The 25,231-nt window shown below is 42.9% G+C and overlaps 2 protein-coding genes across 2 annotated transcripts; one reads left to right on the plus strand and one right to left on the minus strand.

Moving 5' to 3' along the window:
• Positions 1-1,246: 1,246 nt before the first annotated feature.
• Positions 1,247-9,104, plus strand: rwdd1 (RWD domain containing 1). Its single transcript, XM_055925510.1, has 6 exons — positions 1,247-1,433; positions 1,877-1,942; positions 2,034-2,164; positions 5,827-6,109; positions 8,195-8,257; positions 8,392-9,104. The coding sequence occupies exons 1-6, from the start codon at positions 1,361-1,363 to the stop codon at positions 8,502-8,504; spliced, it is 729 nt and encodes a 242-aa protein (XP_055781485.1). The 5' UTR covers positions 1,247-1,360; the 3' UTR covers positions 8,505-9,104.
• Positions 9,105-9,188: 84 nt separating this feature from the next.
• Positions 9,189-19,726, minus strand: LOC129857354 (amine sulfotransferase-like). Its single transcript, XM_055925509.1, has 7 exons — positions 19,456-19,726; positions 15,829-15,990; positions 13,716-13,924; positions 13,203-13,329; positions 12,846-12,940; positions 12,551-12,731; positions 9,189-11,873 (listed from the first exon to the last, which is right to left on the minus strand). The coding sequence occupies exons 1-7, from the start codon at positions 19,481-19,483 to the stop codon at positions 11,740-11,742; spliced, it is 936 nt and encodes a 311-aa protein (XP_055781484.1). The 5' UTR covers positions 19,484-19,726; the 3' UTR covers positions 9,189-11,739.
• Positions 19,727-25,231: the final 5,505 nt, after the last annotated feature.

Genomic DNA, 25,231 nt, shown 5'->3' on the forward strand with positions numbered 1-25,231 from the left:
TTATTTTATCAAGACTTCCTCATATGCGTTCTGCTGTTCTGTTGGTTTTCTTTCAACTTTCTTTCATTGTCTAGCGGCTAAAGGCATTATCCTAGTTATATTAGAAACCAATCCCATGATAGATCCTGCATCTTTAGATCTTCCCTCTTTCTACATTTCTAGGATATTTTCATCTCTGTTCAGATGCACTTTTAAGAAAGGTGTTTTCCTGTAAATTGCATTTAGGAACATTTGCGTGTAGGCCTTACTGCTGTGTGCACATTGCTGCGCCTAAAATATGAATAAATAATAGTTGATCAACATTATAAGTTAAACATTCTGATCTGTTCCATCAGCTTTATAAATTGATACGGCATTTCCCTCCATTACCTTGTATACCCAATGCCCACTGAAAAATATGTTTGTATATGATAATACAGCATATACCCTCCACTACACCACTGCAGAGGACGGAGGAGAGAGAATGCAGGATTTGAGCAAACCAATTGAGGAAAGGTCAATGACTACAGTATAAATGAAAAGGCCAATGCCATGGCCCTTTACGAATATACTAGACTAAAATAATCTATTGAAGAAAAGTATAAAACGTTTCATACATGATACCGAACTAATAATACTAATGAGTAGATAATAACCTAAGAGATTTGAACGGAAAATGTATCCGTATCTAACAGATATAATTGCATAATTAGCCATTCGATGAGTTAACTTTGTCAAACCAACCTTCTGCGACTCAGAGTGAGAACGTAAAAGGATTGCCGATGTAGTCGATCAACAACGGGCCCACAGACAGATATTTCAGTGGATGTATAAATGTGAAGCATCCGGTTGGCGTTTCCACTCACTACCAAATATGGTAGTGAGAGGAAGCCCACTGGCGCGCAGTGGGAGAAGATGTAACGAGATGGATTTTGGCCGACATTCTGCACATCTTCTCATCAATTAAACATTTGATCTCAATACAGTTTTCTGTTCCCAAAACTAGAATCTGTTATGAACAGAACAGACTTGTAGACTCCGCCCTTTGCAAACGTTTCACAAAATCACGCTGTTTAGGAGTGCAAAGTCGAATTGAGTTATTGCACACGTGCACTTCACAGGGTAGGCGTTCCCTAACGGAAATATGCAAAAATATACTAGAACGCGCCAATAGGATAGCGCTAGCGCGTGCTTGGCTCTGCCCTTCTTCTTGCCCACTATGATCCTGCCCACTATGACTATTTTGTTCCCATTGGAAATGACAAGCTATGGTCTATCTTGGTTATATTAAAGTCTTTGGTGGGCCCTTCTTTGAGCACGCACACGTCTGTGCCCGGTTGGTTAACTTTGCTAGCTCATTGATGGACCATAGTAGAAGAAAATGACAGATTACGCTGAGGAGCAGCGAAACGAGCTGGAAGCTATAGAGTCAATTTACCCGGACTCGTTTACAGGTTAGTTTCCTACGAGTCTGTCTCGGTTGGTTTCCAAGCTGGCAAACGCTAGCTAGCCAGCTGGCTAACTCAGGTTAGCAGTGTGGTGCCAATTTAGCTGGCTAGCTAGTTAGCAAGCCAACAACCCACAATATCGAGGAGAAATTGTTTTAGCTAACGATCACATAATGAAACGCCCTCGATCACCACACACTCAAAGTTAGTCAGTGCCACTGCCCTGTTTAGCTAGCTAAACAAATTCAACTGCACTTACAGTGCCATACAGTTAGCCAGGCTCTCCAGCAGGTGAGTTGATCATAGTCAACGTCTTCCACTTTTCAATAACGAAATTATTTTAGAGCAACGGGATCCACTTTCTGTCAAACTTTTTGATTTTCATTCATTTGCATAACAATGATGTGACTGCTCTGCTGACTTTCATATTTGCTTTGGCCCTCCTGTAGTGCTATCAGAGGTGCCCACCAGCTTCACCATCACTGTGACATCGGACGCAGGGGAAAACGATGAAAGTAAGCAATAACCTAACCTATCACCAGGCTAGGGTTCTACTACATTTGTTGTTTGTTTATTTGTTAACCTAATGCCTCTGTGTTTTTGTAGCGATTGAAGTGACTCTACAGTTCACCTATGTGGAGAAGTATCCCGATGAGGTGCCGCTGTGGGAGATATACTCCCAGGAGAACCTGGAGGATTCAGACGCAGAGGGCATCCTCACCTTACTGCAGCAGCAGGTATGTTACACGCATGTGCACACACTCACTCATAGGGCATTTACGGTGACTGTATTACCGAGTCATGATGGCAGTCAAATTCCATGTGACAGTTTAGTCACTGTAATTAGGCTTCTCCAAGCTCTGATGCTGCTCATGGTCATTAGTAGCTTACCAAACTTGCTAACTGCCTGGTACTCCGCACTCTATTGTCCCTCAAATCACTGACATCAATGTAATTGGAAATCAAATCAAACTCTTCATGAGCTTATGTTGCGCAAAATTTCTATAGGCTTTGCAATTGCGTGAGAAAACAGAGTAATGGCCTCTAGTAAATAGAAGAGGATCCCATCAGCTTTCTATAGGCTAGGCCTACTATATTTATTTCTCAATCTTCCTAATATTAAGCACATTGCTTCTCTTTAAAACAGGAGTATAGCCTACCTGGCTGGCATGAAAATGAACCACAGGAATAGCGTCCTTCCATTCTCTATTTAAGTGCAAAGATGACATGTATTTTTTTTCCCGCTGCCCCTATTTCGAGACCGGTGCATAATGGTCCATTTCAAAACAAATTTCACACATATTATTTACTATATGTAAATACTAAATTTAATCAATAATATTGTGATGGTTGACAGTATTAGCCTATCACTTGTGAATGAAGTGGTAAGATGGCGCTGAAGAGGATGGCTGTCGTTTTACATGCCGTAACCAATTGTGCTATTTTGTTCATTTTTTGTGTTTTGTAACTTTTATTTTTCAACTTATTTTGTACATAATGTTGCTGCTACCATCTCGTATGACCGAAAATAACTTCTGGACATGAGAACTGGGATTACTCACCATGAATTGGAAGAAGATTTTTCCTTTAACGAGTCCGACGAGAAAGATGCACTGCTCTCCCGGGAACAGGCCCAGATCCCTGTCATTTGAGTGAGGAAAAGAAAACGCAGATCGGGCTGCCTGTTTAAGAATCCGAAGGCGACCGAGTAAACTCCCACTGCCATCAATTCTACTTGCTAACATGCAATCATTGGAAAATAAAATTGATGACTTACGATTGTCCTACCAACGGGACATTAAGAACTGTAATATCTTATGTTTCACTCGTGGCTGAACGACGACATGGGTAATATAAAGCTGGAGGGAGTTTTAATGCACCGGCAGAACAGAGAAGCTACGTCTGGTAAGACGAGGGGTGGGGGTGTGTCTTTTTGTCAATTATTGTCATATTTACCAGCATGTCACATGTGCAACCAGAGGGGAAAAAACTCTAGACCACCTTTACTCCACACATAGAGACGCATAAAAAAAACTCTCCCTCACCCTCCATTTGGTAAATCTGACCATAATTCTATCCTCCTGATTCCTGCTTACAAGCAAAAACTAATGCAGGGAGTAGCACAATACGGAAGTGGTCAGATGATGCGGATGCTACGCTACAGGACTGTTTTGCTAGCACAGACTGGAATATGTTCCGGGGTTCATCCAATGGCATTGAGGAGTATACCACCTCAGTTAACAGCTTCATCAATAAGTGCATCGACGACGGCGTCCCCATAGTGACCGTATGTACAGTTGAAGTCGGAAGTTTACATACACCTTAGCCAAATACATTTAAAATCAGTTTTTCACAATTCCTGACATTCAATCCTAGTAAAAATTCCCTGTTTTAGGTCAGTTAGGATCACCACTTTATTTTAAGAATGTGAAATGTCAGAATAATAATAGAAATAATTATTTATTTCAGCTTTTACTTCTTTCATCACATTCCCAGTGGGTCAGAAGTTTACATACACTCAATTAGTATTTGGTAGCATTGCCTTTAAATTGTTTAACTTGGGTCAAACGTTCCGGGTAGCCTTCCACAAGCTTCCCACAATAAGTTGGTTGAATTTTGGCCCATTCCTCCTGACAGAGCTGGTGTAACTGAGTCAGGCCTCCTTGCTAGCACACACTTTTTCAGTTCTGGCCACAACTTTTCTATAGGATTGAGGTCAGGGCTTTGTGATGACCACTCACAATACCTTGACTTTGTTGTCCTTAAGCCATTTTGCCACAATTTTGGAAGTATGCTTGGAGTCATTGTCCATTTGGAAGAACCATTTGCGACCAAACTGTAACTTCCTGACTGATGTCTTGATGTTGCTTCAATATATCCACATAATTTTCTTTCCTCATGATGCCATCTATTTTGTGAAGTGCACTAGTCCCTCCTGCAGAAACGCACCCCCACAACATGATACTGCCACCCCTGTGCTTCACGGTTGGGAGGGTGTTCTTTGGCTTGCAAGTCTCCCCCTTTTTCCTCCAAACATAGAGATGGTCATTATGGCCAAACAGTTCTATTTTTGTTTCATCAGACCAGAGGACATTTCTCCAAAAAGTTTGAAATTTGTCCCCATGTGCAGTTGCAAACCGTAGTCTGGCTTTTTTATGGCGGTTTTGGAGCAGTGGCTTCTTCCTTGCTGCGCGGCCTTGCAGGTTATGTCGATATAGGACTTGTTTTACTGTGGATATAGATTCTTTTGTACCTGTTTCCTCCAGCATCTTCACAAGGTCCTTTGCTGTTGTTCTGGGATTGATTTGCACTTTTCACACCAACGTACGTTCATCTCTAGGAGACAGAACGCGTTTCCTTCCTGAGCGGTATGACGGCTGCGGGGTTCCATGGTGTTTATACTTGCGTACTATTGTTTGTACAGATGATTGTGGTACCTTCAGGCATTTGGAATTTGCTCCCAAGGATGAACCAGACTTGTGGAGGCCGCAGAAGACATGGATTTTTTTTAGGGGCAATTTGGCCACACAAAGGGGATACAGCTGGGAAATTTGAGGCATTATCAAGTGCTTGTCAAATTGTGAAAGAGACTGATGAAGAGTTTACAGCCTGTACAAAAGCAGAGCTCATGCCTTTCATACAACCTTTTTCAAATAATCTTTAGTCGCATCATGCGGCCTTAGAATGTATTAAAAAATGTAAACATATAGCCCAACATTTGTATCACAACTAAAGTTACATAAATAACTCTAAATTAAGCATGTATGAGTACCTGTTTCTTTGTTAACCACTCATCACAGAATAGCCGCCTGTGCGCACTTGCTCAAATCATTTGGAGAAAATACCCTTTCTATTTTATTCAGCTTTGTTTAATTGTATTCTTCATACTATAAAATAATGCCACGGAATTCTAAGCAAATGCTAAATGAACTACAGCCATATGGCATAGCCAGATCAGAGCCTAACATAGGGACAATGCAGAATATGCTATTCTGTTCTTTTGAAATAGACTACATTTTCTTCATATCATGTTTCTTTAGACCGGTCTAAAATAAATAATGGATTTATTGTGATGGTGTAGGCTATATTACATGGATTTATTAGACTTTTTCCAAATGTAGATGTTCCAAGGGTCTGCATCAGTGGCTTGTAGGCTATGCGTGGAAGACAGGAGATGCTAAATGTGTTTGTTAATTAACGGTCAATTACCGTGAGACCGGCAGTTATTTGCTTTACAATCACTGGCTAACAGCCCTACTCAGTCAATCTCTCTGTCTGGTCCGCCATTCTCGCCTTACTGCAGCTCTGTATGTTTGTTTGTCCGTCAGTCTCTCTCCGCCTGTCTATTCAGCCTTACTCGGCAATGAGAACGCTTACATCTGTATTTATTTTCCTCTAGGCTGAGGAAAACCTTGGAATGGTGATGATATTCACCCTAGTTACAGCAGTTCAGGACAAACTGAATGAATTAGTCGACGAGATAAAAAACAGAAGAGAGGAAGAGAAGAGGCGAAAAGAGGAGGCGGCGGAGGAGGCTGAGAAGGTGCTCTTCCAAGGAACAGTGGTCACCATCGAGAACTTCCTGTCATGGAAAGCCAAGTTTGAGCTGGAGATGGCTGAGTTGAGGAGGAAACGGCAGAAAGAGGAGGAACAACAGCAGGCTGGAAAGATTAAACTAACAGGTATGTGTCTACCCCCCCAAATCTCTCTTCATCCCCAGCCAAGAGCCATCTGGATTAGGGTTGAATGGCGGGAACCTGGTTACTGAGATTTACTGTGATTTACAGCCCAAAATCACTCCCTTTTTCCAGGATGAATAACTGCGAGTCACTGATAAATATATTCAATTATTTATACGAACAGCTTGGCTTGAAATGGAACTGTCAAATTATATGCGATGTCTAAATCTGGCTTCTCTATGGCCTCTGTATGATAAATAATCAGTGCTCAGGGTGGGGACAGACAGCCCATCTCAGTATGGAGTACAGTTCACAATGCATGTAGACCTATCATTTCATCATGGGAACTTTTCTTCTAGTGATAGGTACGCCTACATTTGCTGCAGCATAGTCTATGCTCCAGTAATATAAAGACCAAATATGTCTAATTTACCCATCTGCATCTGGCTTTTTTTATTTCAGGCTCGAATATCATTGCTTTAGATCAGTGCACTTTGTCAGTTTCTCTCCATCAATTCAAAATCAAATCAAGTTTATTTTATATAGCCCTTCGTACATCAGCTAATATCTCGAAGTGCTGTTCAGAAACCCAGCCTAAAACCCCAAACAGCAAGCAATGCAGGTGTAGAAGCACGGCGCCTAGGAAAAACTCCCTAGAAAGGCCAGAACCTAGGAAGAAACCTGCAATTCCATTCAAATTGCATCCAAAATAGATAATCCTGTTCTAGATGTCCTAGCCTACCTCTTTCAGGTAATACATTCAATGCAGTATTAGGCCTTATATTTAGCTAATTAATGATAGGTTATGCATAATCTTCTAACTTATAGCCTCTGTCTCTTGCGCAATACGCACGCATCGGTGTGCCGCTGGCCTCTCTTCTCCCATGCAGGAAACGATAGACTAGAATAGCTTGCTGGACATGATTTTTTGTAGCATTTCTTATACCAATAGACTATTCGAAGAGACGCAAGCTCGTGTTTACTGAAAGTTGAATACAGCAGCCAATAAAACTCACGGGTAGTTTGAAATAATAGTCAATGTGCGATGCCTGTAGGCTATAGCAGTTATTTGTTCAGACCCTTAACCATTCAATCTTCGTGAAGTGAAAGCCTTCTACATCTAATTCTAGTCCTGTATTATTCAAGGATGTCTTTAGAATGATGAAGATAATGCCAACTTTTTTTAACTGTTGAAAGTGAGGAAGGAATGAATCAACAAGAGGTAGGCTAATAACATTTGGGGAAATATTATGAAAGGTATATATGCGACAGCCCACTAATTATACAAACAGACCCTATTATATTTCGATCAAATTCGCTAGCCTATACTTGTAACTTTTACTGAGCAGCACATGCGGCCTACAATGTATTTTAATGTATGGCTCATCAGTCTCAGGTAGCATCAGGCTTGAATTTTCAATCAAATCCAGACAGGCCTATTTATATGCAATTGAATGGCACTTCCAGTTTTGGTGGGAAATTCCCTTGTTACCGGGAGAGAGATTATTTATTCACAGGATGGAACATTTGCAAAATACCTGGAAAATATTCAACCCTAATCTGGATGCTACATCTCTGCCATCATGTACAGTCAAACCATGAACCCAAGTGCTTCAAGTTTCTGCATTTCTTTTATTTAACCAAGAGAAGTCCATTGAGTCTCTTTTAACAGGGAGACCTGGCCAAGAAAGCAGCAGTAGTCAATACAACATTACATAATGTAAAACATACAATCAGCACAACACGATCCGGCCTACCGGAAACATTTACACTCCTTCCTGAACATAGTTAATTACATGCCTCTAGTGCCCAGTAGGAAAAGGTAGTCCCAGCTTGGTAATGGCCCTGGGGACTTTAAGTAGCAACCACCTTGAAGACCATGTCTGGTAACTGCTAGTGGTGAAGGAGAGCAGGCTACAGAGGTAGAGGAAGTTTGCCCAGAAGGACTTTGGTATGTGTTCATATAATGTAGCTGTCAGTGTATGTAAAGCCAGGTCCAGCCCACCATTTGAGACGAGGTTCTCAATGGTTGGTGAGCGTCTTGGCATTTGTACATGATTAACACTTTACACTTTTTTTCTCTACCAGGAAAAAAGCTATTTGAGACCGATCACAATCTTGACACATCAGATATACAGTTCCTGGAAGATTGTAAGTATAGCGGAGTCATACAACTGTAGTGTGTATATGTTTGTGCGGGTTTGTCTGAGGTAAGAGAAGTATGGTGATTAGCGAGGGGATCTGTAAAAGGTTGTACAATAACTTTGCTCTTCCCTCCCGTTCAGCTGGAAACAGTGTTGAAGTGGACGAGTCCCTCTTCCAGGACCTTGAGGAACTCGACCTGGATGAAGACGACCCTGACTTTGACCCTCTGGCACTGGGCAGTGATGAGGACTGAACTAGGAAGAAGAGAAAGATGCCATGGGCATGTTCCAGGCAGACCTGTTTTCAAATACTATTTATATTCTTTAAAATACTTTGAACATTTGCTCTAGCCTGCCTGGGGTGCCAGATGGGTGGGGATTGCAGTGTTGCAACTATTTTATTGGTTTCATTGTGCCTGGCAAGCTCAATCAAGCCCAGAAGAAAGCATTTGAAATTATTTCAAATAGTATTTGAAACAAGGTCCGGTCCCAGATCATCTTTATTGCAGTCACGTTGTGCCACACAGATTCAGATCCCCAATGCCTGGAGAAGTATTTAGCATCTCAGGAACGACATCAATGTGATATAGAATTCTTCTGAGATGCGCAGCACGACTGTAATATTTACGACCTTAAACGCAACCGATACTAACAGGAGGGGATCATCACAGGAAGGGGAGTCACAGTATCTGACCAAGAACAGAGAAGACAACCAATAACACCCACATTTATGTTCTAAACATGAACTATAACTCCAGTTGACTGTAAACACAGAATCACCTCAAGGCATTTATACACCCTTGTCAATGAATTGATTTATACCCTGATGCCATTAAAGATGCACTATGCAGAAATCTCTTCACCATTTCCTGGTCACAAAAATTCTAGTTTGCTTAATTTCAGTTTGACAAAACAAGTATAGTGTAGAGAATCATTGTACCATCTAAATCGCTGTGAAATGTCTTTTCCATAAACAAAAATCTTGTATTGTCAGCTGTTTGAAGCTGGTGTACAAAACCAAAAGTTAAAGATACTTAAACAGGTAGCATAGAAATAGCTCACATAGAACAGATCTGCTGCTTCTTAGACTTGCTTTCAATGAGAATGAAAGATCTATAACTCGCATTTGTGAATTTTGTGTTAAGTACTTTTCTTGGATGTGGGTGACTAAGGACTTTACATTGCCATCGAGATAATCTGAATGTGGAAAAATAGGGAATAAGTGCTTGCCGGCTTGGAATTCACAAGGCAGTTGTAGAAACTCTGACTGGCCCACAGAGGGCAGCAGCACGTTTTGTTACAGAACATAACTTTCAAAAGACACTGGTTGAATTCACTGTTTCCTTATTCAATCACCATATAGCTAAAATGAGTCAAGACAATTGCTTTTTTTAAATATATTTCAATTCTTTCAACTTTATGAATACATTTTTTTATACACGTTCAAAACTGACAAAGATTGTGGGTACAGCACATGAGAAGTTACTATACACTTGCAAAACAGTTTTTCCCTCTGTAAAATAGAAACCTTAATATACAATTTGGATTGATGGCTACTACACTGAAACAAAATACCATAAGGTGAATGCACCAATTTGTAAGTCGCTCTGGATAAGAGCGTCTGCTAAATGACTTAAATGTAAATGTATAAATGCAACATGCAACAATTTCAAAGATTTTACTGAGTTACAGTTCATATAAGGAAATCAGTCAATTGAAATAAATTCATTAGGCCCTAATCTATGGATTTGCATGACTGGGAATACAGATAAGCATCTGTTGGTCACAAGACACCTTCAAAAGAAAGGTAAGGGTGTGGATCAGACAACCAGTCAGTATCTGGTATGACCATTTGCCTCAGAGAGCAACATCTTTGCATAGTTGATCAGGCTGTTGATTGTGGCCTTCGGAATGTCGTCCCACTTCTTTTCCTATGGCTGTGTGAAGTTGCTGGATTTTGGCAGGAACTGGAACACGCTGTCATATGTTGATCTAGAGCATCCCAAACATGCTCAACAGGTGACATGTCTGGTGAGTATGCAGGCCATGGAAGAACTGGGACATTTTCAACTTCCAGGAATGTGAAAATCCTTGCAACATGGGGCTGTGTATTGTCATGCTGAAACATGAGGTGATGGCGGCGGATGAATGGCACGACAATAGACCTCAGGATCTTGTAATGGTATCTGTGCATTCAAATTGCCATCGATAAAATTGTTGTCCGTAGTTTTTGCCTACCCATACCATAACCCCACCGTGGGGCACTCTGTTCACAACGCTGACATCGGCAAACCACTCAAGGCCATACATGCTGTCTGCCCGGTACAGTTGAAACTGGGATTAATTTGTGAAGAGCACACTTCTCCAGCATGCCAGTGGCCATCAAAGATGAGCATTTGCCAACAGAAGTTGGTTATGACGCCAAACTGCAGTCAGGTCAAGAAACTGGTTGGGACAACGAGCACACAGATGAGCTTCCCCGAGATGATTTCTGACAATTTGTGCAGAAATTCTTTGGATGTGTAAACACAGTTTTATCAGGTGGCTGGTCTCAGAAGATCCCGCAGGTGAAGAAGCCGGATGTGGAGATCCTGGGCTGGCGTGGTTACACGTGGTGTGCGGTTATGAGGTCAGTTGGACGTACTGCCAAATTCTCTAAAACGGAGGTGGCTTATGGTAGAGAAATTAACATTCAACAGCTCTGGTGAACATTCCTGCAGTCAGCATGCCAATTGCACACTCCCTCAACTTGAGACAGGTGGATAGATTATCTTGGCAAATGAAAAATGCTCACCAACAGGTATGTAAACACATTTGTGCACAAAATTTGAGAGAAATAAGCTTTTTGTGTGTATGGAAAATTTATGGGATCTTTTATTTCAACTCATGAAACATTTTTGTTCAGTGTAGCTTATTAAGTTATCTAGGGTAACTTGTAACTAAGGCAGTGTTTTTTCTGGATCAGTGATGGGCTTAGGTGGTGGACGTGGCAGGGGCATGAATTTTAGAGAACATTTTAGAGGCCCTCGTCTTTGCCGTTTTTAAGCAAATTCCCTGCGATTCTACATATTCTGCCATGGAGCCGAGAAACATTTTCCGTTTAAAAGCACATTTTCTGCAATTCTATGCATTTTACGATGGCTAATTCTGTGTTCTTTTGCTCAAACATGAAATCTGTAGTGCTAAATTAATTGTTTGGGGGATTTTTTAATTGTCCCTGACTGTCTAGCTTTTATTTAGGTGACTGTTAGTTTTCAAAGGTTCTATTATGTAAGGGATAAATGCCCACGTTCTGTACATCATAAACAAGTATTCAATAATGCTGTGGTATAAAAAAAAGACATTTAGTTATTTAAATTTACAGTGAAAGCGTTTTTCCATCCTGAATTTTTTCTTTTTACACTGTTTGGACTTAGGTGACCCGAAAAAATGCTTAGGGGGCCCGCCCAAGGATTTAAAAAATCCCTGCAAGACGTGACTAGGATGTCATTACGTGGCACTATTGACGTCATTGATGTCCCACGCAAAGGAGAGGGGCAGGTCCCTCATCTTCTCCTGGAAGACACTGTCAAATCTCTCACTCTGTGCAACAGTGAAATGGTTCCTCCAGTCCCCAATGGTCCCTGTCAGAGTGTAGATGGAAATCAGTCAATAATGTAAAAGAGTATTAAAGGGCAATTCCACCACTTTTCAACATGTTCATTATCTCCAGCACAATACCAGTGTACATATGTGAAAATGGCACATTTCTACGTTTCGTATATAAACATCTAAGGTTAAAGTTCTACCCGACAACATCAAACACTACGAGATTCGCGGTGACGTGCGGAGCAAGAAAATACCCTCCCTCTGGCTAGACCCTTGTTGTAAATCACAGTTTTTCTTACTTTTAATCCTACCCTGTGATGTCACAGATTACAAAAAGAACAGGACCGTAGCTTTTTAACTCGTCGTTTTCACATATGTAGACACTGGTATGATTCTAGAGATCATGAATATGAGATTGAAAAGTGGCGGAATTGCCCTATACGATAAAAAATCATAAATGTAATTGTTCTTTAGGTTTGCACAAATTATAATCCAGATGGTTGTATATCTATCGGAACATTGGTTCAGTGTAAATGTGTGGGGGCCTGGTGTTACAAGTATAGTACTGTAAGCCCTTTGTGGTTTGATTTTTGGCTTGAATAAGGCTGAAATAATATGCAGCTTGTGCAATCCTCATACTAAAGTGTATTGATAAGGAGACAGGTGACCATTCTGTTATCATATTATGATTTAGAAGGTGTGACGTGCATACCTTTCCTCATAAACGTGCCCTTGTTGTGGTCAAGCAGGGAGTCAGGCACTGTCTTGTAGTTAGCCTGCGGGTTCTGTTTCATGGTTCTAAAGGTGCTGTGTTCCACCACACTGGCCATCTGCTCCTCTGTCAAATCCTTCCCTAGAAACCTGCACATCCTCTCCACCATGGAGCGCAGGTCCTGCAACACACACACCGTTCATGCTTTGAGACTCATGTAAACTCACAAGCCAACTCGGAGTACAGGACAGGACGGACAAGTAGATGGACAGGTAGGTTTTGCCACTGTTGGTACCTTGATCATCTCTTCATATGTGATGTACAGGAAGTTCATGTTGTCTCTATTAGCGTACCACGTCTTGATGTGCTCAAACCAACAGTTCCCAAAAACTGCAACACACACAGCAAAGACTCAAATGGATACTTCATACCCAGCCTACCACCATGAAAGCACAGTTGAACCTAAGGATACTACAGATGAAAGTGTTAAGAAGGCTTTCGACATCATTCATTTCAAAATAATCACAATTAACTGAAAGCGTAAAGCATTGTTGGCTAGTGCCAACTCCCCATAGAAAAAAATACTTGGCTTTGCACATCATGTACGAAATTCATAGTCCTTAACAGGACCAATGGCACACATTCTACTTACCTTTCCCTTCCATGAATTTCTCAAAGAAATCATTGAAGTCCTTTGGCGTCTCCAGCATGGCTGCATATTTGTGGAAGTGGTAATAGGACACGAGAACATCCTTAGGGTTTCTGGCCACATAGATCACCTCAGGGAAGCAAGGTCATACTGCATATTAATAGATTGACTATAAAAAACGATCCATTAATATCAGTAGTAATACTTTAATGAAAGTAATCCTGAAGGTAATGACAAATAGTGATAATAGACTTCGGGTAACACTTAAAGCCTGCAGGTATTATGCATTCTAAGACTTATAATAAGCATGTATACCGACCATTTAGAGTATTTTGATACACAGCGATATATAAAATATTAAAAGCCTTATAAGGCATTATAAAGGCTCATACATAACAAGTAGTAAAGCATTATACCTGCAGGCTAACACCAATACCAAAGTGCTAATTATGCTAAGTGCTAATACCACAGAATAATACCCGAGTGATACCAAAATTATCCTTGCATTCCACTGACCTTTCCCCTCTTTTGTCTGATGGCGAGAGGCATGAACTTGTACTGCAGGTGGGTGACTCGTAGCCTGGGGGAAGGGGTAGCGTTAAACTCCTTCTCACTGCCAATCAGCTCGATCCATGGGACGCGCTGCGCGTTGAGATGCTCTGTGTTTGGAGTGACGTCACCTTTGGCTTCTATCAGAGTCAGAATCTGCTGCATCCAGATCGTCCCTGTCAATCACAGCAGAGTGGACACTACAGGTCACCCAGAGGTAATTTCAATTCAATTTAAACTTCAATTGTCCATGCAGGGACAATGTGGCATTTTAGTCCTACCATACAATGTACAATACTGGATAGCTTGGCGCTTTCACTTCACTACACTACCTTTGATTTGATAACACCCACACACTGTTTAACTGACAATGCAGGGGTTATTTTTAATGGGGGGAAATGTAGCGAACTTTTGTTTCTCAGGGATTCTACACTAAAAAGTATGTGGACACCTGCTCGTCGAACATCTCAATCCAAAATGGGCATTCATTTGGAGTTGGTCCCCCCTTTGCCGCTATAACAGCCTCCACTCTTCTGGGAAGACTTTCCACTTGATGTTGGAACATTGCTGCGGGGACTTGCATTCATTCAGCCACAAGAGCCTTAGTGAGGTTGGGCACTGATGTTTGCCAATTAGGCCAATTCATCCCAAAAGTGTTCGTTGGGGTTGAGGTCAGGGTTCTGTGAAGGCCAGTCAAGTTCTTCCACACCGATCTCGTCAAACCATTTCTGTATGGACCTTGCTTTGTGCACGGGGCATTGTCATGCTGAAACAGGAAAGGACCTTCCCCAAACTGTTGCCACAAAGTTGGAAGCATAGAATCGTTTACAATGTTATTGTACGCTGTAGGGTTAAGATTTCCTTCCACTGGAATTAAGGAGCTTGGCCCGAACCATGAAAAACAGCCCAATACCATTATTCCTCCTCCACCAAACTTTACAGTTGGCACTATGCATTGGGTCAGGTAGCGGTCTCCTGGGATCCGCCAAACCCAGATTCGTCCGTCGGACTGCCAGATGGTGAAGTGTGATTCATAACTCCAGAGAACGTGTTTCCACTAATCCAGAGTCCAATGGCGGCAAGCTTTACACCACTCCAGCCGACACTTGGTATTGCACACAAGTCTAAGATCACCATGCGCAACTACTCGGCCATGCAAACCCATTTCATGTCGCTCCCGACGAACAGTTTGTGCTGATGTTACTTCGAGAAGCAGTTTGGACGTTGGTAGTGAGTGTTGCAACCGAGGACAGACGATTTTTATGCGCTACGTGCTTCAGCACTCGGCAGTCCCATTCTGTGAGCTTGTGTGGCCTACTACTTCGCAGCTGAGCCGTTGTTGCTCCTAGACGTTTCCACTTCACAATTTATAGCACTTACAGTTGACCGGGGAAACTCTAGCATGGCAGAAATTTGACGAACTGACTTGTTGGAAAGATGGCATCCTATGATGGTGCCACGTTGAAAGTCACTGAGCTCCTCAGTAAGGCCATTCTACTGACAATGTTTGTCTATGACGGTTGCATGGCTGTGTGCTCGGTTTTATACACCTGTCAGCAACTGGTGAGGCAGAAATAGCCAAATCCACTAATTTGAAGGGGTGTCCACATACTTTGTATAGAGTGTATTTGAATGTGGACATTGTCCTGCCTACCGTCACTGTGCTACTCCTGCTCTGATACGGTGCTTATGGGACATCGGTCTGTTACAGTTTAATCTAGCCTGGTTTAAACCATTGTTTTCAGCCAAGGGGAGAACAGGGCATGCAGCATTCCACCTAATGTAAGGATGCGGGCAAGGTTCTGCGCAGGGAGATAAGCGAAAATACCAGTTTTGTTGGCTTAAAACAACTAGGAAATTTCTTTCACTTATCTGGGCTGCTGGACTGACACAGGTCGAGAACAGAGCCCATTAACAGATAAGCAAAGTAAACTCACTGAACGAGATCTACTCAGTTGAGTTGAAACTGTGTAAGAGGACCTTATAGGAAGAGATAAAAAGAGGTTTGCAGGCATATTTTAAAAGCAGTAAACAACTGGGTATTCTAGGTAAGTACATCCATGCTGTCTACAGTACTCACCTGACTTGGGATAAGTGACGGCGAATATGTCTGAATCTCGGATCTCCCAGTTCTGGATCTGGTCGACCTCGTCGGGAGAGTGGACCCCATTGATCAGGTTGAAGTTCCGGTGAGGAACCAGCATATAGTCCAGAACCTGGGGATCAGTGGAATCCAAATGATCTGAGAAGACAAGACATAGTCAAAGGCCCACTCATTCAAGCAATCTGGATCTATGTATGTAAGCATTAACACACAAAAGGGAATAACCATACACCTCCAGCTGTGTGAGAAGGCACGGGGCCAAAGTCTTACTCATCTAGAGTTGAAACGCTGTGCTTGATTAGACAAAAATCTGAAATAAACACCCAAAATTCCAGTAAATAAGGTTGTTATTCCAAACAAATGTTTATATAGCTATCAGATCACAGGGAGCCAGGAGGAAGCCAAGTGGAAATGTTTAAAGGGGCAATCTGGGATTGGACAACCACTGGTAAACAGCTGAGGGTTGGGGCTGGAGAAATGTAAACATAAACAGAGTCATGGATGCAAGGACTGACCATTAATGATATCAAAATGATAGTTATGAAACCATATAGGGTTTGTTAAGAATAACATTGTTTACAAACAAGATTCTATTTTGGGTTCTGGTGGGGTAAAACAGTTGACCTAAACTCATGAGGCATTTACAAGTGTAACGACCGTCCATTACGGAGTCCATTACACCACGCTGCTTGGTCCTTTGGTGGTGGGTAGTTCTGTAACGACCGTCTGAAGAAGAGGGAGTGGACCAAAGCGGAGCGTGGTAAGTGTTATAAATAACAAAAAAAAACAAAGAGACGAACAAAACCGAAACAGTTCTGTCTGGTGCAGACACAAAACAGAAAACAACTACCCACAAAACACAGTTTGGAAAAGGCTACCTAAGTATGGTTCTCAATCAGAGACAACGATAGACAGCTGCCTCTGATTGAGAACCACACCCGGCCAAACACATAGGAATAGACAACATAGAACAAAAACATAGAATGCCCACCCCAACTCACGCCCTAACCAACCAAAATAGAGACATAAAAAGGATCTAAGGTCAGGGTGTGACAGTACCCCCCCCCCCCCCCCCCCCCCCCCAAAGGTGCGGACTCCGGCTGCAAAACCTAAACCTATCGGGGAGGGTCTGGGTGGGCATCTATCCACGGTGGCGGCTCTGGTGCGGTGACCCTCGCCGCCGACCCCGGACTGGGGACCCTCGCAGCGGGCCCCGGACAGGAGGGAGACTCTGGCGACCCCGGACAGGAGGGAGACTCTGGCGGCTCCGGACAGGAGGGAGACTCTGGCGGCTCCGGACAGGAGGGAGACTCTGGCGGCTCCGGACAGGAGGGAGACTCTGGCGGCTCCGGACTGGGGATCGTCGCTGGAGTGGAGAGACACACTGGAGGCTTCGTGCCATGGATCATCACTGGAGGCTTCGTGCCATGGATCATCACTGGAGGCTTCGTGCCATGGATCATCACTTGAGTGGAGAGACACACAGGAGGCCTGGCTCTGGGAGAAGGCACAGGACTCACCAGGCTGGGGAGACATGCAGGAGGGTTAGGGCTTAGCACAGGCACAGGACTCACCAGGCTGGGCTGGGGAGACATGCAGGAGGCCTCTTCCTTGGCCGAGGCACCGGATACACTGGGCCGTGGAGGGGCACTGGTGGTCTCGAGCGCAGAGCTAGCACAACTCGTCCTGGCTGGATACCCCCTGTAGCCCGGCAAGTGCGGTGAGCTGGAACAGGCTGCACTGGGCTGTGCTGGCGAACCGGGGACACCGTGCGTAGGGCTGGTGCAGGATAACCCGGGCCGAGGAGACGCACTGAAGGCCAGATGCGCTGAGCCGGCACCATCCCTCCTGGCTCGATGCCCACTCTAGCCCGGCCGATGTGAGGAGCTGCGATTTCGCTATGAGTGCATACCGGGCTATGAGTGCGCACTGGGGACACCTTGCGCGTCACCGCATAACACGGTGCCTGCCCAGTCAATCTCTCCCCACGGCAAACACGAGGAGTTGGCTCAGGTCTATGACCTGACTCCGCCAATCTCCCCGTGTGCCTCCCCCCCCAAAAAAAATTCTGGGGCTGCCTCTCGTGCACGCCTCCTTGAGCCAACTCCTCGTAGCGTCGCCGGTCCGCCTTAGCTGCCTCCAGCTCCTCTTTTGGATGGCGATACTCTCCCTTCTGTGCCCAGGGTCCCTTGCCGTCCAGGATTTCCTCCCATGTCCAGGAGTCCAATACACCACGCTGCTTGGTCCTTTGGTGGTGGGTAGTTCTGTAACGACCGTCTGAAGAAGAGGGAGTGGACCAAAGCGCAGCGTGGTAAGTGTTCATGCTTTCTTTATTAAAACTGAACACTAAATAACAAAAACAACAAAGAGACGAATGAAACCGAAACAGTTCTGTCTGGTGCAGACACAAAACAGAAAACAACTACCCACAAAACACAGTTTGGAAAAGGATACCTAAGTATGGTTCTCAATCAGAGACAACGATAGACAGCTGCCTCTGATTGAGAACCACACCCGGCCAAACACATAGGAATAGACAACATAGAACAAAAACATAGAATGCCCACCCCAACTCACGCCCTGACCAACCAAAATAGAGACATAAAAAGTATCTAAGGTCAGGGCGTGACAACAAGTTATATGCTTCATGAAGCAATGGCTACATGCCATTAACTCAAAAGTCCTTAAATGTATGTAACTATCCCAGATTGCCCCTTTAACAAAAGGAGACATTTAATAACATTCAAGTACCTATAAACAAAGTCTGGGTACAAAACAAAGTCTTTCTATGAAGGACTAGCAAATATTGCAGTAAAGATAAATGGTGGGTTTGCTGTGGAACAATGCAGTTCTAGCTGTAAATCAGAGGGGCAGAGAGCATGTTGTTCTGTTCACAGGCTGGTCTGAATCACAGGGGAAAAAAGTTGCCTAGTTTGTGTCCATCAAGCTCAAGCATTGGTCACCATTCATGGTCCTATGTAATCCTTTCTATCTCTTAAACAGTACTGCAAAAATGTTTACTTACAAATTGCATCAAACATGATTTAGACCTTGTTTATGTAAAAGTGTTTATAACTGTATTTCATGGTTGCAACTTGCTGAAAATTGCCCACAGTGTTCCTATCATCTAGTTTAAACAGTACTGCAAAAAAATGACTTACCTAGTGCATCAAACATGATTTAGACCTTGTTTATGTAAAAATGTTTATAACTGTTTTTCATGGTTGCAACTTGCTGAAAATTGTCCACAGTGTTCCTATCAGTTCCTATCATCTAGTTAAAGGGTGAGGCAGATCTTGCATGCAACAGTGCATAATATATATGCCTGTGGACAGTAATGTACACTTCAGACATGCAAACATCTCACTGAGAGGTTCCAAATATGACAACAATAACAAAATTACGCGCCTATGTATCACACAGAGAAAACAAAGTAATTACTTGTTTCTAACTATGCCACTCAGATTCTGGTTTAACATTCAATTAACATGATAAAATGGCAATACAAGGGTAGGCACTGTATTCTGCAATAGGCAATATAGCAACCTCTTTGAACTCCAACTATAACTCCACTCACTACACAGAGCGCGCAGTATTCTCTACCTGTCTTTGTACGGGTGGAAGTTGTCATTGTATGCCAATGTGACAAAATCCACAGTCGGTGTAGGCTACTATGAAATCCCTGGCCCCAAGAAGTTCCTTGCAGTCAATCCACAACTATTCTTAAAAATACGGGTTTATGATGGATAGCGGGCAGAGCAAGTAAAGCAAGTAAAATTTGCTCTGTGTCCAATGCGCACCCGAATATCACCTACTGTCCCAAAAGAAGACGCGTGGAAGACAAACACACGTTTCCGCTTGGTTTTTTATTCGTGTCGTGCTCGAGGAATACTGACCGCCTATACAATTTCGCGCACGCAGCAGTTGGGTTTGTTTTCTGCGCGGGCGCACCTCAGATTGATTTGTGCTTTTTAAACACAGGTTACAGACTCTATGCAATGTGCCATATTTTACATCCCCCATGACCGACGAGATACGGGAAAACGATTTTGATTAGGCTACATAGGAAACACGGTATTCTTTACTAGTTTGTTTTACTAAGAAAATTAATTGAGAAACGTTTTTGTGAGGCCAAATTCATTTTTGTTTTGTCAACATGTTGCGCACTCACGCACGCACTCTCACACACACACACTTTCCACCCTATGCATCAGAGCTGGCACCACACGTACTAGAGTGGTGTGGTGAAAAATTATTCTGTGGCTGTAGTCTTTCCTGTTCTGGTAACCTAACCAGGTAAAACTCAGGACCTTATACGATATGCCGTGATTAATCTGTTGAAATGGGCTAAAATGGGCTATGATGGTACCAGAGTTTTTCTAATCAAGGTTTAAACAAACTAATGTCCTTGAGGAAGATGAAAACACTGTCAAACTGCAGCAACCTTGTAGTTTACATATTAATTATATTAGGACTAGGGTTGTTTACACAGACAGAGAAAGCAACATGATTGGACAAAGCTTTCTGTATGCGGGTTTGTTGCGTCATATTGTCCCGCCCTATGCAACTCTAGGCCTAATTAAAAATGTACTCAGTCTGTTAGCTATTGTGTTTAATGATTATTTCCAGTTAATCATTTTGGATTGAAAAAGCCTAGGTAGTATAGTCAGTCCAAGTTTGAATATAACCCAAATTTGATCCAATTCACATTTTCTCACAAACAAATTGGCTATAAATACACCAAGTTACCGCTTCCTTCACCCTGGCAAGAGATAGGGCACATAGTAGTGATCAGACTGAAAAATTATATTGTTTCCATGTAATACAGCATGTCAGATCGCTAAAGTTTAAGTGTATAGGCTGATACATTTATGGAAGAGTTTTTGTTTGTGTCTGTCTGGTGTGATGTGTTATCAGGCTTGCTAAATAAATACCAGAGGAAAGTGGAGACTGCCTTAAACTTTGTGCATTGTGCCCAGCCCGCGTGACCTGCGATTTCTGTGAATCTGATTGGTTAAGGCATGCAAAGAGCCTGTAGCAGCGCTCCAGTGTGACTGAAAGAGATCTTGTCTTCGAGTTGACAAATCATGAGACAAATCGGTCTAAAATACAGCACTTTCCCCCTCTTTTTAACGTTTTGCGTTGATATGGTGATTGAAAAGTGTTTTAGGGCAAATGTCATCTCTCCACGTTTTCTGGCCAGGCCCTGTCATGCATGGACCCTAATACTTCTGCTGGATTCATATTTTGTTAGAGATCAATAAAACATAAAAATACCTTTCACCAGTTTTTGAAATTTCTCTAATATGACAGTACTATATGTCCAATACGTACCTATACAATACATATCTATTCTCAGTAGAACTGATAAGGACATGCGTAGTCGCAATCCACATATCTGTCAGTTATCAGTGAGCTGTCACGTTGCTGAGGGGGCATGGACAGGAATCAGGACAGAGGCTTGGAGGAAAGAATGTACCAGAGAAGAGTTCCTCCAACCAACCCACAGACTGCGGTCCTACCAGTTCAATAGTAATTAAAACATTCCAGTCAGTGGCCTGGGAATAATCTGTTTTACAGAATGTCCTTTTCACCAGCAATTTAAAAAAAAATCGGTACTATTCTTACAGTAGTGATCGTGTTGCCAGGTGACTTGCTAGGAGGGTGCGAGTGAGGGTGTGTGTCATCTGTGTTTGTGGGAGGGTATATGTGTGTGTGAGTAAATGTCAGTGTATGTGTGTGTATCTGTTCCACCGAAGCCGCACGTACCCAGAGGGCCCCGGCCCCCAGATACTGTAAGAAGATAAAAGCTGCGGCTGCGGAATGTTCCTCCTCAATTGGAACAGGACAGAAGGATAAAGCGTGACTCAACACTAAATCATCAGTGGTCTCTATGTCTCCCCATGTAACCTGACTCATGTTTGAGAAAGGGGAGAACTACTTGGTCTTGTTTTCTGATTTGACAATACATGAGGAGAGGCTGGTCTATTCCTACTTCTAGTGAAAGACAGTGTGGGGTAAAGATGCACCAGGCGTGTCTCTCCATGAATGCACTCCGTTTATGTTTGTGTGTGTGTATATATATATAAACTCAGCAAAAAAAGAAACGTCCCCTCACTGTCAACTGTGTTAATTTTCAGCAAACTTAACATGTGTAAATATTTGTATGAACATAAGATTCAACAACAGACATAAACTGAACAAGTTCCACAGACATGACACAGACTTGACTAACATAAATGGAATAATGTGTCCCTGAACAAAGGGGAGGGTCAAAATCAAAAGTAACAGTCAGTATCTGGTGTGGCCACCAGCTGCATTAAGTACTGCAGTGCATCTCCTCCTCATGGACTGCACCAGATTTGCCAGCTCTTGCTGTGAGATGTCACCCCAGTCTTCCACCACGGCACCTGCAAGTTCACGGACATTTCTGGGGGGAATGGCCCTAGCCCTCACCCTCCGATCCAACAGGTCCCAGATGTGCTCAACGGGATTGAGATCTGGGCTCTTCGCTGGCCATGGCAGAACACTAACATTCCTGTCTTGCAGGAAATCACGCACAGAACGAGCAGTATGGCTGGTGGCATTATCATGCTGGAAGGTCATGTCAGGATGAGCCTGCAGAAAGGGTACCACATGAGGGAGGAGGATGTTTTCCCTGTAATGCACAGCGTTGAGATTGCCTGCAATGACAACAAGCTCAGTCCGATGATGCTGTGACACACCGCCCCAGACCATGACAGACCCTCCACCTCCAAATCGATCCCACTCCAGAGTACAGGCCTCGGTGTAACGCTAACCCTTTCGACAATAAACGTGAAACCGACCATCACCACTGGTGAAACAAAACCGCGAATCGTCAGTGAAGAGCACTTTTTGCCAGTCCTGTCTGGTCCAGCGATGGTGGGTTTGTGCCAATAGGCGACATTGCCGGTGATGTCTGGTGAGGACCTGCCTTACAACAGGCTTACAGGCCCTCAGTCCAGCCTCTCTCAGCCTATTGTGGACAGTCTGAGCACTGATGGAGGGATTGTGTGTTCCTGGTGTAAATCGGGCAGTTGTTGTTGCCATCCTGTACCTGTCCCGCAGGTGTGATGTTCGGATGTACCGATCCTGTTCAGGTGTTACATGTGATCTGCCACTGCGAGGATGACCATCCTGTCTCCCTGTAGCGCTGTCTTAGGCGTCTCACAGTACGGACATTGCAATTTATTGCCCTGGCCACATCTGCAGTCCTCATGCCTCCTTGCAGCATGCCTAAGGCACATTCACACAGATGAACAGGGACCCTGGGCAACTTTCCTTTGTTTATCAGAGTCAGTAGAAAGGCCTCTTTAGTGTCCTAAGTTTTCATAACTGTGACATTAATTGCCTACCGTCTGTAAGCTGTTATTGTCTTAACGACCGTTCCACAGATGCATGTTCATTAATTGTTTATGGTTCATTGAACAAGCATGGGAAACCATGTTTAAACCCTTTACAATGAAGATCTGTGAAGTTATTCAATTTTTACAAATTATCTTTGAAAGACAGGGTCCTGAAAAAGGGACGTTTATTTTTTTGCTGAGTTTATTACATACATACATATACATAACTACCATTCAAAAGTTTGGGGTCACTTAGAAATGTCCTTGTTTTCCATAAAAACATACATGAAATGAGTTGCAAAATGAATAGGAAATATAGTCAAGGCGTTGACAAGGTTATAAATAATGATTTTTAATTGAAATAACTGTGTCCTTCAAAATTTGCTTTCGTAAAAGAATCCTCCATTTGCAGCAATTACAGCCTTGCAGACCTTTGGCATTCTAGGTGTCAATTTGTTGAGGTCATCTGAAGAGAATTCACATCGGCTTAATGGGCACTTCTTTTTTATTTTATCTTTATTTAACTAGGCAAGTCAGTTAAGAACAAATTCTTATTTTCAATGACGGCCTAGGAACAGTGGGTTAATTGTCTTGTTCAGGGGCAGTGTCTGTGTTTTTACGTACCATATGGTCAAGCTGCTCCCACAACAGCTCAATAGGGTTGAGATCCGGTGACTGTGCTGGCCATTCCATTATAGACAGAACACCAGCTGACTGCTTTTTACCTAAATAATTATTGCATAGTTTGGAGCTGTGCTTTGGGTCATTGTCCTGTTGTAGGAGAAAATTGGCTCCAATTAAGCGCCGTCCACAGGGTATGGCATGGCGTTGCAAAATGGAGTGATAGCCTTCCTTCCTCAAGATCCCTTTTACCCTGTACAAATTTCGCACTTTACCACAACCAAAGCACCCCCAGACCATCACATTGCCTCCACCATGCTTGACAGATGGCGTCCAGCACTCCTCAAGCATCTTTTCATTTTTTCTGTGTGTTCTTCTTTGTGATTCGAACACCTCAAACTTAGATTTGTCTGTCCATAACCTTTTTTCCCCCAATCTTCCTCTGTCTAGTGTCTGTGTTCTTTTGCCGATCTTAATCTTTTCTTTTTATTGGCCAGTCTGAGATATGGCTTTTTCTTTGCAACTCTGCCTAGAAGGCTAGCATCTCGGAGTAGTCTTTTCACTGTTGACTTTGAGACTGGTGTTTTGCGGGTACTATTTAATGAAGCTGCCAGTTGAGGACTTGTGAGGCGTCTGTTTCTCAAACTAGACACTAATGTACTTGTCCGCTTGCTCAGTTGTGCACCGGGGCCTCCCACTCCTCTTTCTATTCTGGTTAGAGACAGTTTGCGCTGTTCTGTGAAGGGAGTAGTACACAGCGTTGTACAAGATCTTCAGTTTCTTGGCAATTTCTCTCATGGAATAGCCTTCATTTTTCAGAACAAGAATAGACTGACGAGTTTCAGAAGAAAGTTCTTTGTTTCTGGCCATTTTGAGCCTGTAATCGAACCCACAAATGCTGATGCTCAACTAGTCTAAAGAAGGCCAGTTTTATTGCTTCTTTAATCAGGACAACAGTTTTCAGCTGTGCTAACACAATTGCAAAAGGGCTTTCTAATGATCAATTAGCCTTTTAAAATGGTAAACTTGGATTAGTTAACATAATGTGCCATTGGAACACAGGAGTGGTGGTTGCTGATAATGGGCCTCTGTACGCCTATGTAGATATTCCATTAAAAATCCGCCGTTTCCAGCTACGATAGTCATTTACAACATTACCAATGTCTACACTGTATTTCTGATCAATTTGATGTTATTTTAAGGGACAAAAAATGTGCTTTTCTTTCAAAAACAAGGACATTTCTAAGTGACCCCAAACTTTTGAATGGTAGTGTGTATATACACTGCTCAAAAAAATAAAGGGAACACTTAAACAACACAATGTAACTCCAAGTCAATCACACTTCTGTGAAATCAAACTGTCCACTTAGGAAGCAACACTGATTGACAAT

This window comes from Salvelinus fontinalis, chromosome 6 (assembly GCF_029448725.1).
Source record: "Salvelinus fontinalis isolate EN_2023a chromosome 6, ASM2944872v1, whole genome shotgun sequence".
In the NCBI taxonomy this organism is placed as follows: domain Eukaryota; kingdom Metazoa; phylum Chordata; class Actinopteri; order Salmoniformes; family Salmonidae; genus Salvelinus; species Salvelinus fontinalis.

Bases quoted from the DNA above. Each gene is read 5' to 3' on its own strand.
- rwdd1 (XM_055925510.1), top strand. From the start codon at position 1,361: ATGACAGATTACGCTGAGGAGCAGCGAAACGAGCTGGAAGCTATAGAG. The intron at 1,434-1,876 runs GTTAGTTTCCTA...GCCCTCCTGTAG, and splicing joins TTACCCGGACTCGTTTACAG to TGCTATCAGAGGTGCCCACC. The intron at 1,943-2,033 runs GTAAGCAATAAC...GTGTTTTTGTAG, and splicing joins CGCAGGGGAAAACGATGAAA to CGATTGAAGTGACTCTACAG.
- LOC129857354 (XM_055925509.1), bottom strand. From the start codon at position 19,483: ATGACAACTTCCACCCGTACAAAGACAG. The intron at 13,925-15,828 runs GTGAGTACTGTA...TGTGATTGACAG, and splicing joins CGTCACTTATCCCAAGTCAG to GGACGATCTGGATGCAGCAG. The intron at 13,330-13,715 runs GTCAGTGGAATG...TGCTTCCCTGAG, and splicing joins TCAGACAAAAGAGGGGAAAG to GTGATCTATGTGGCCAGAAA.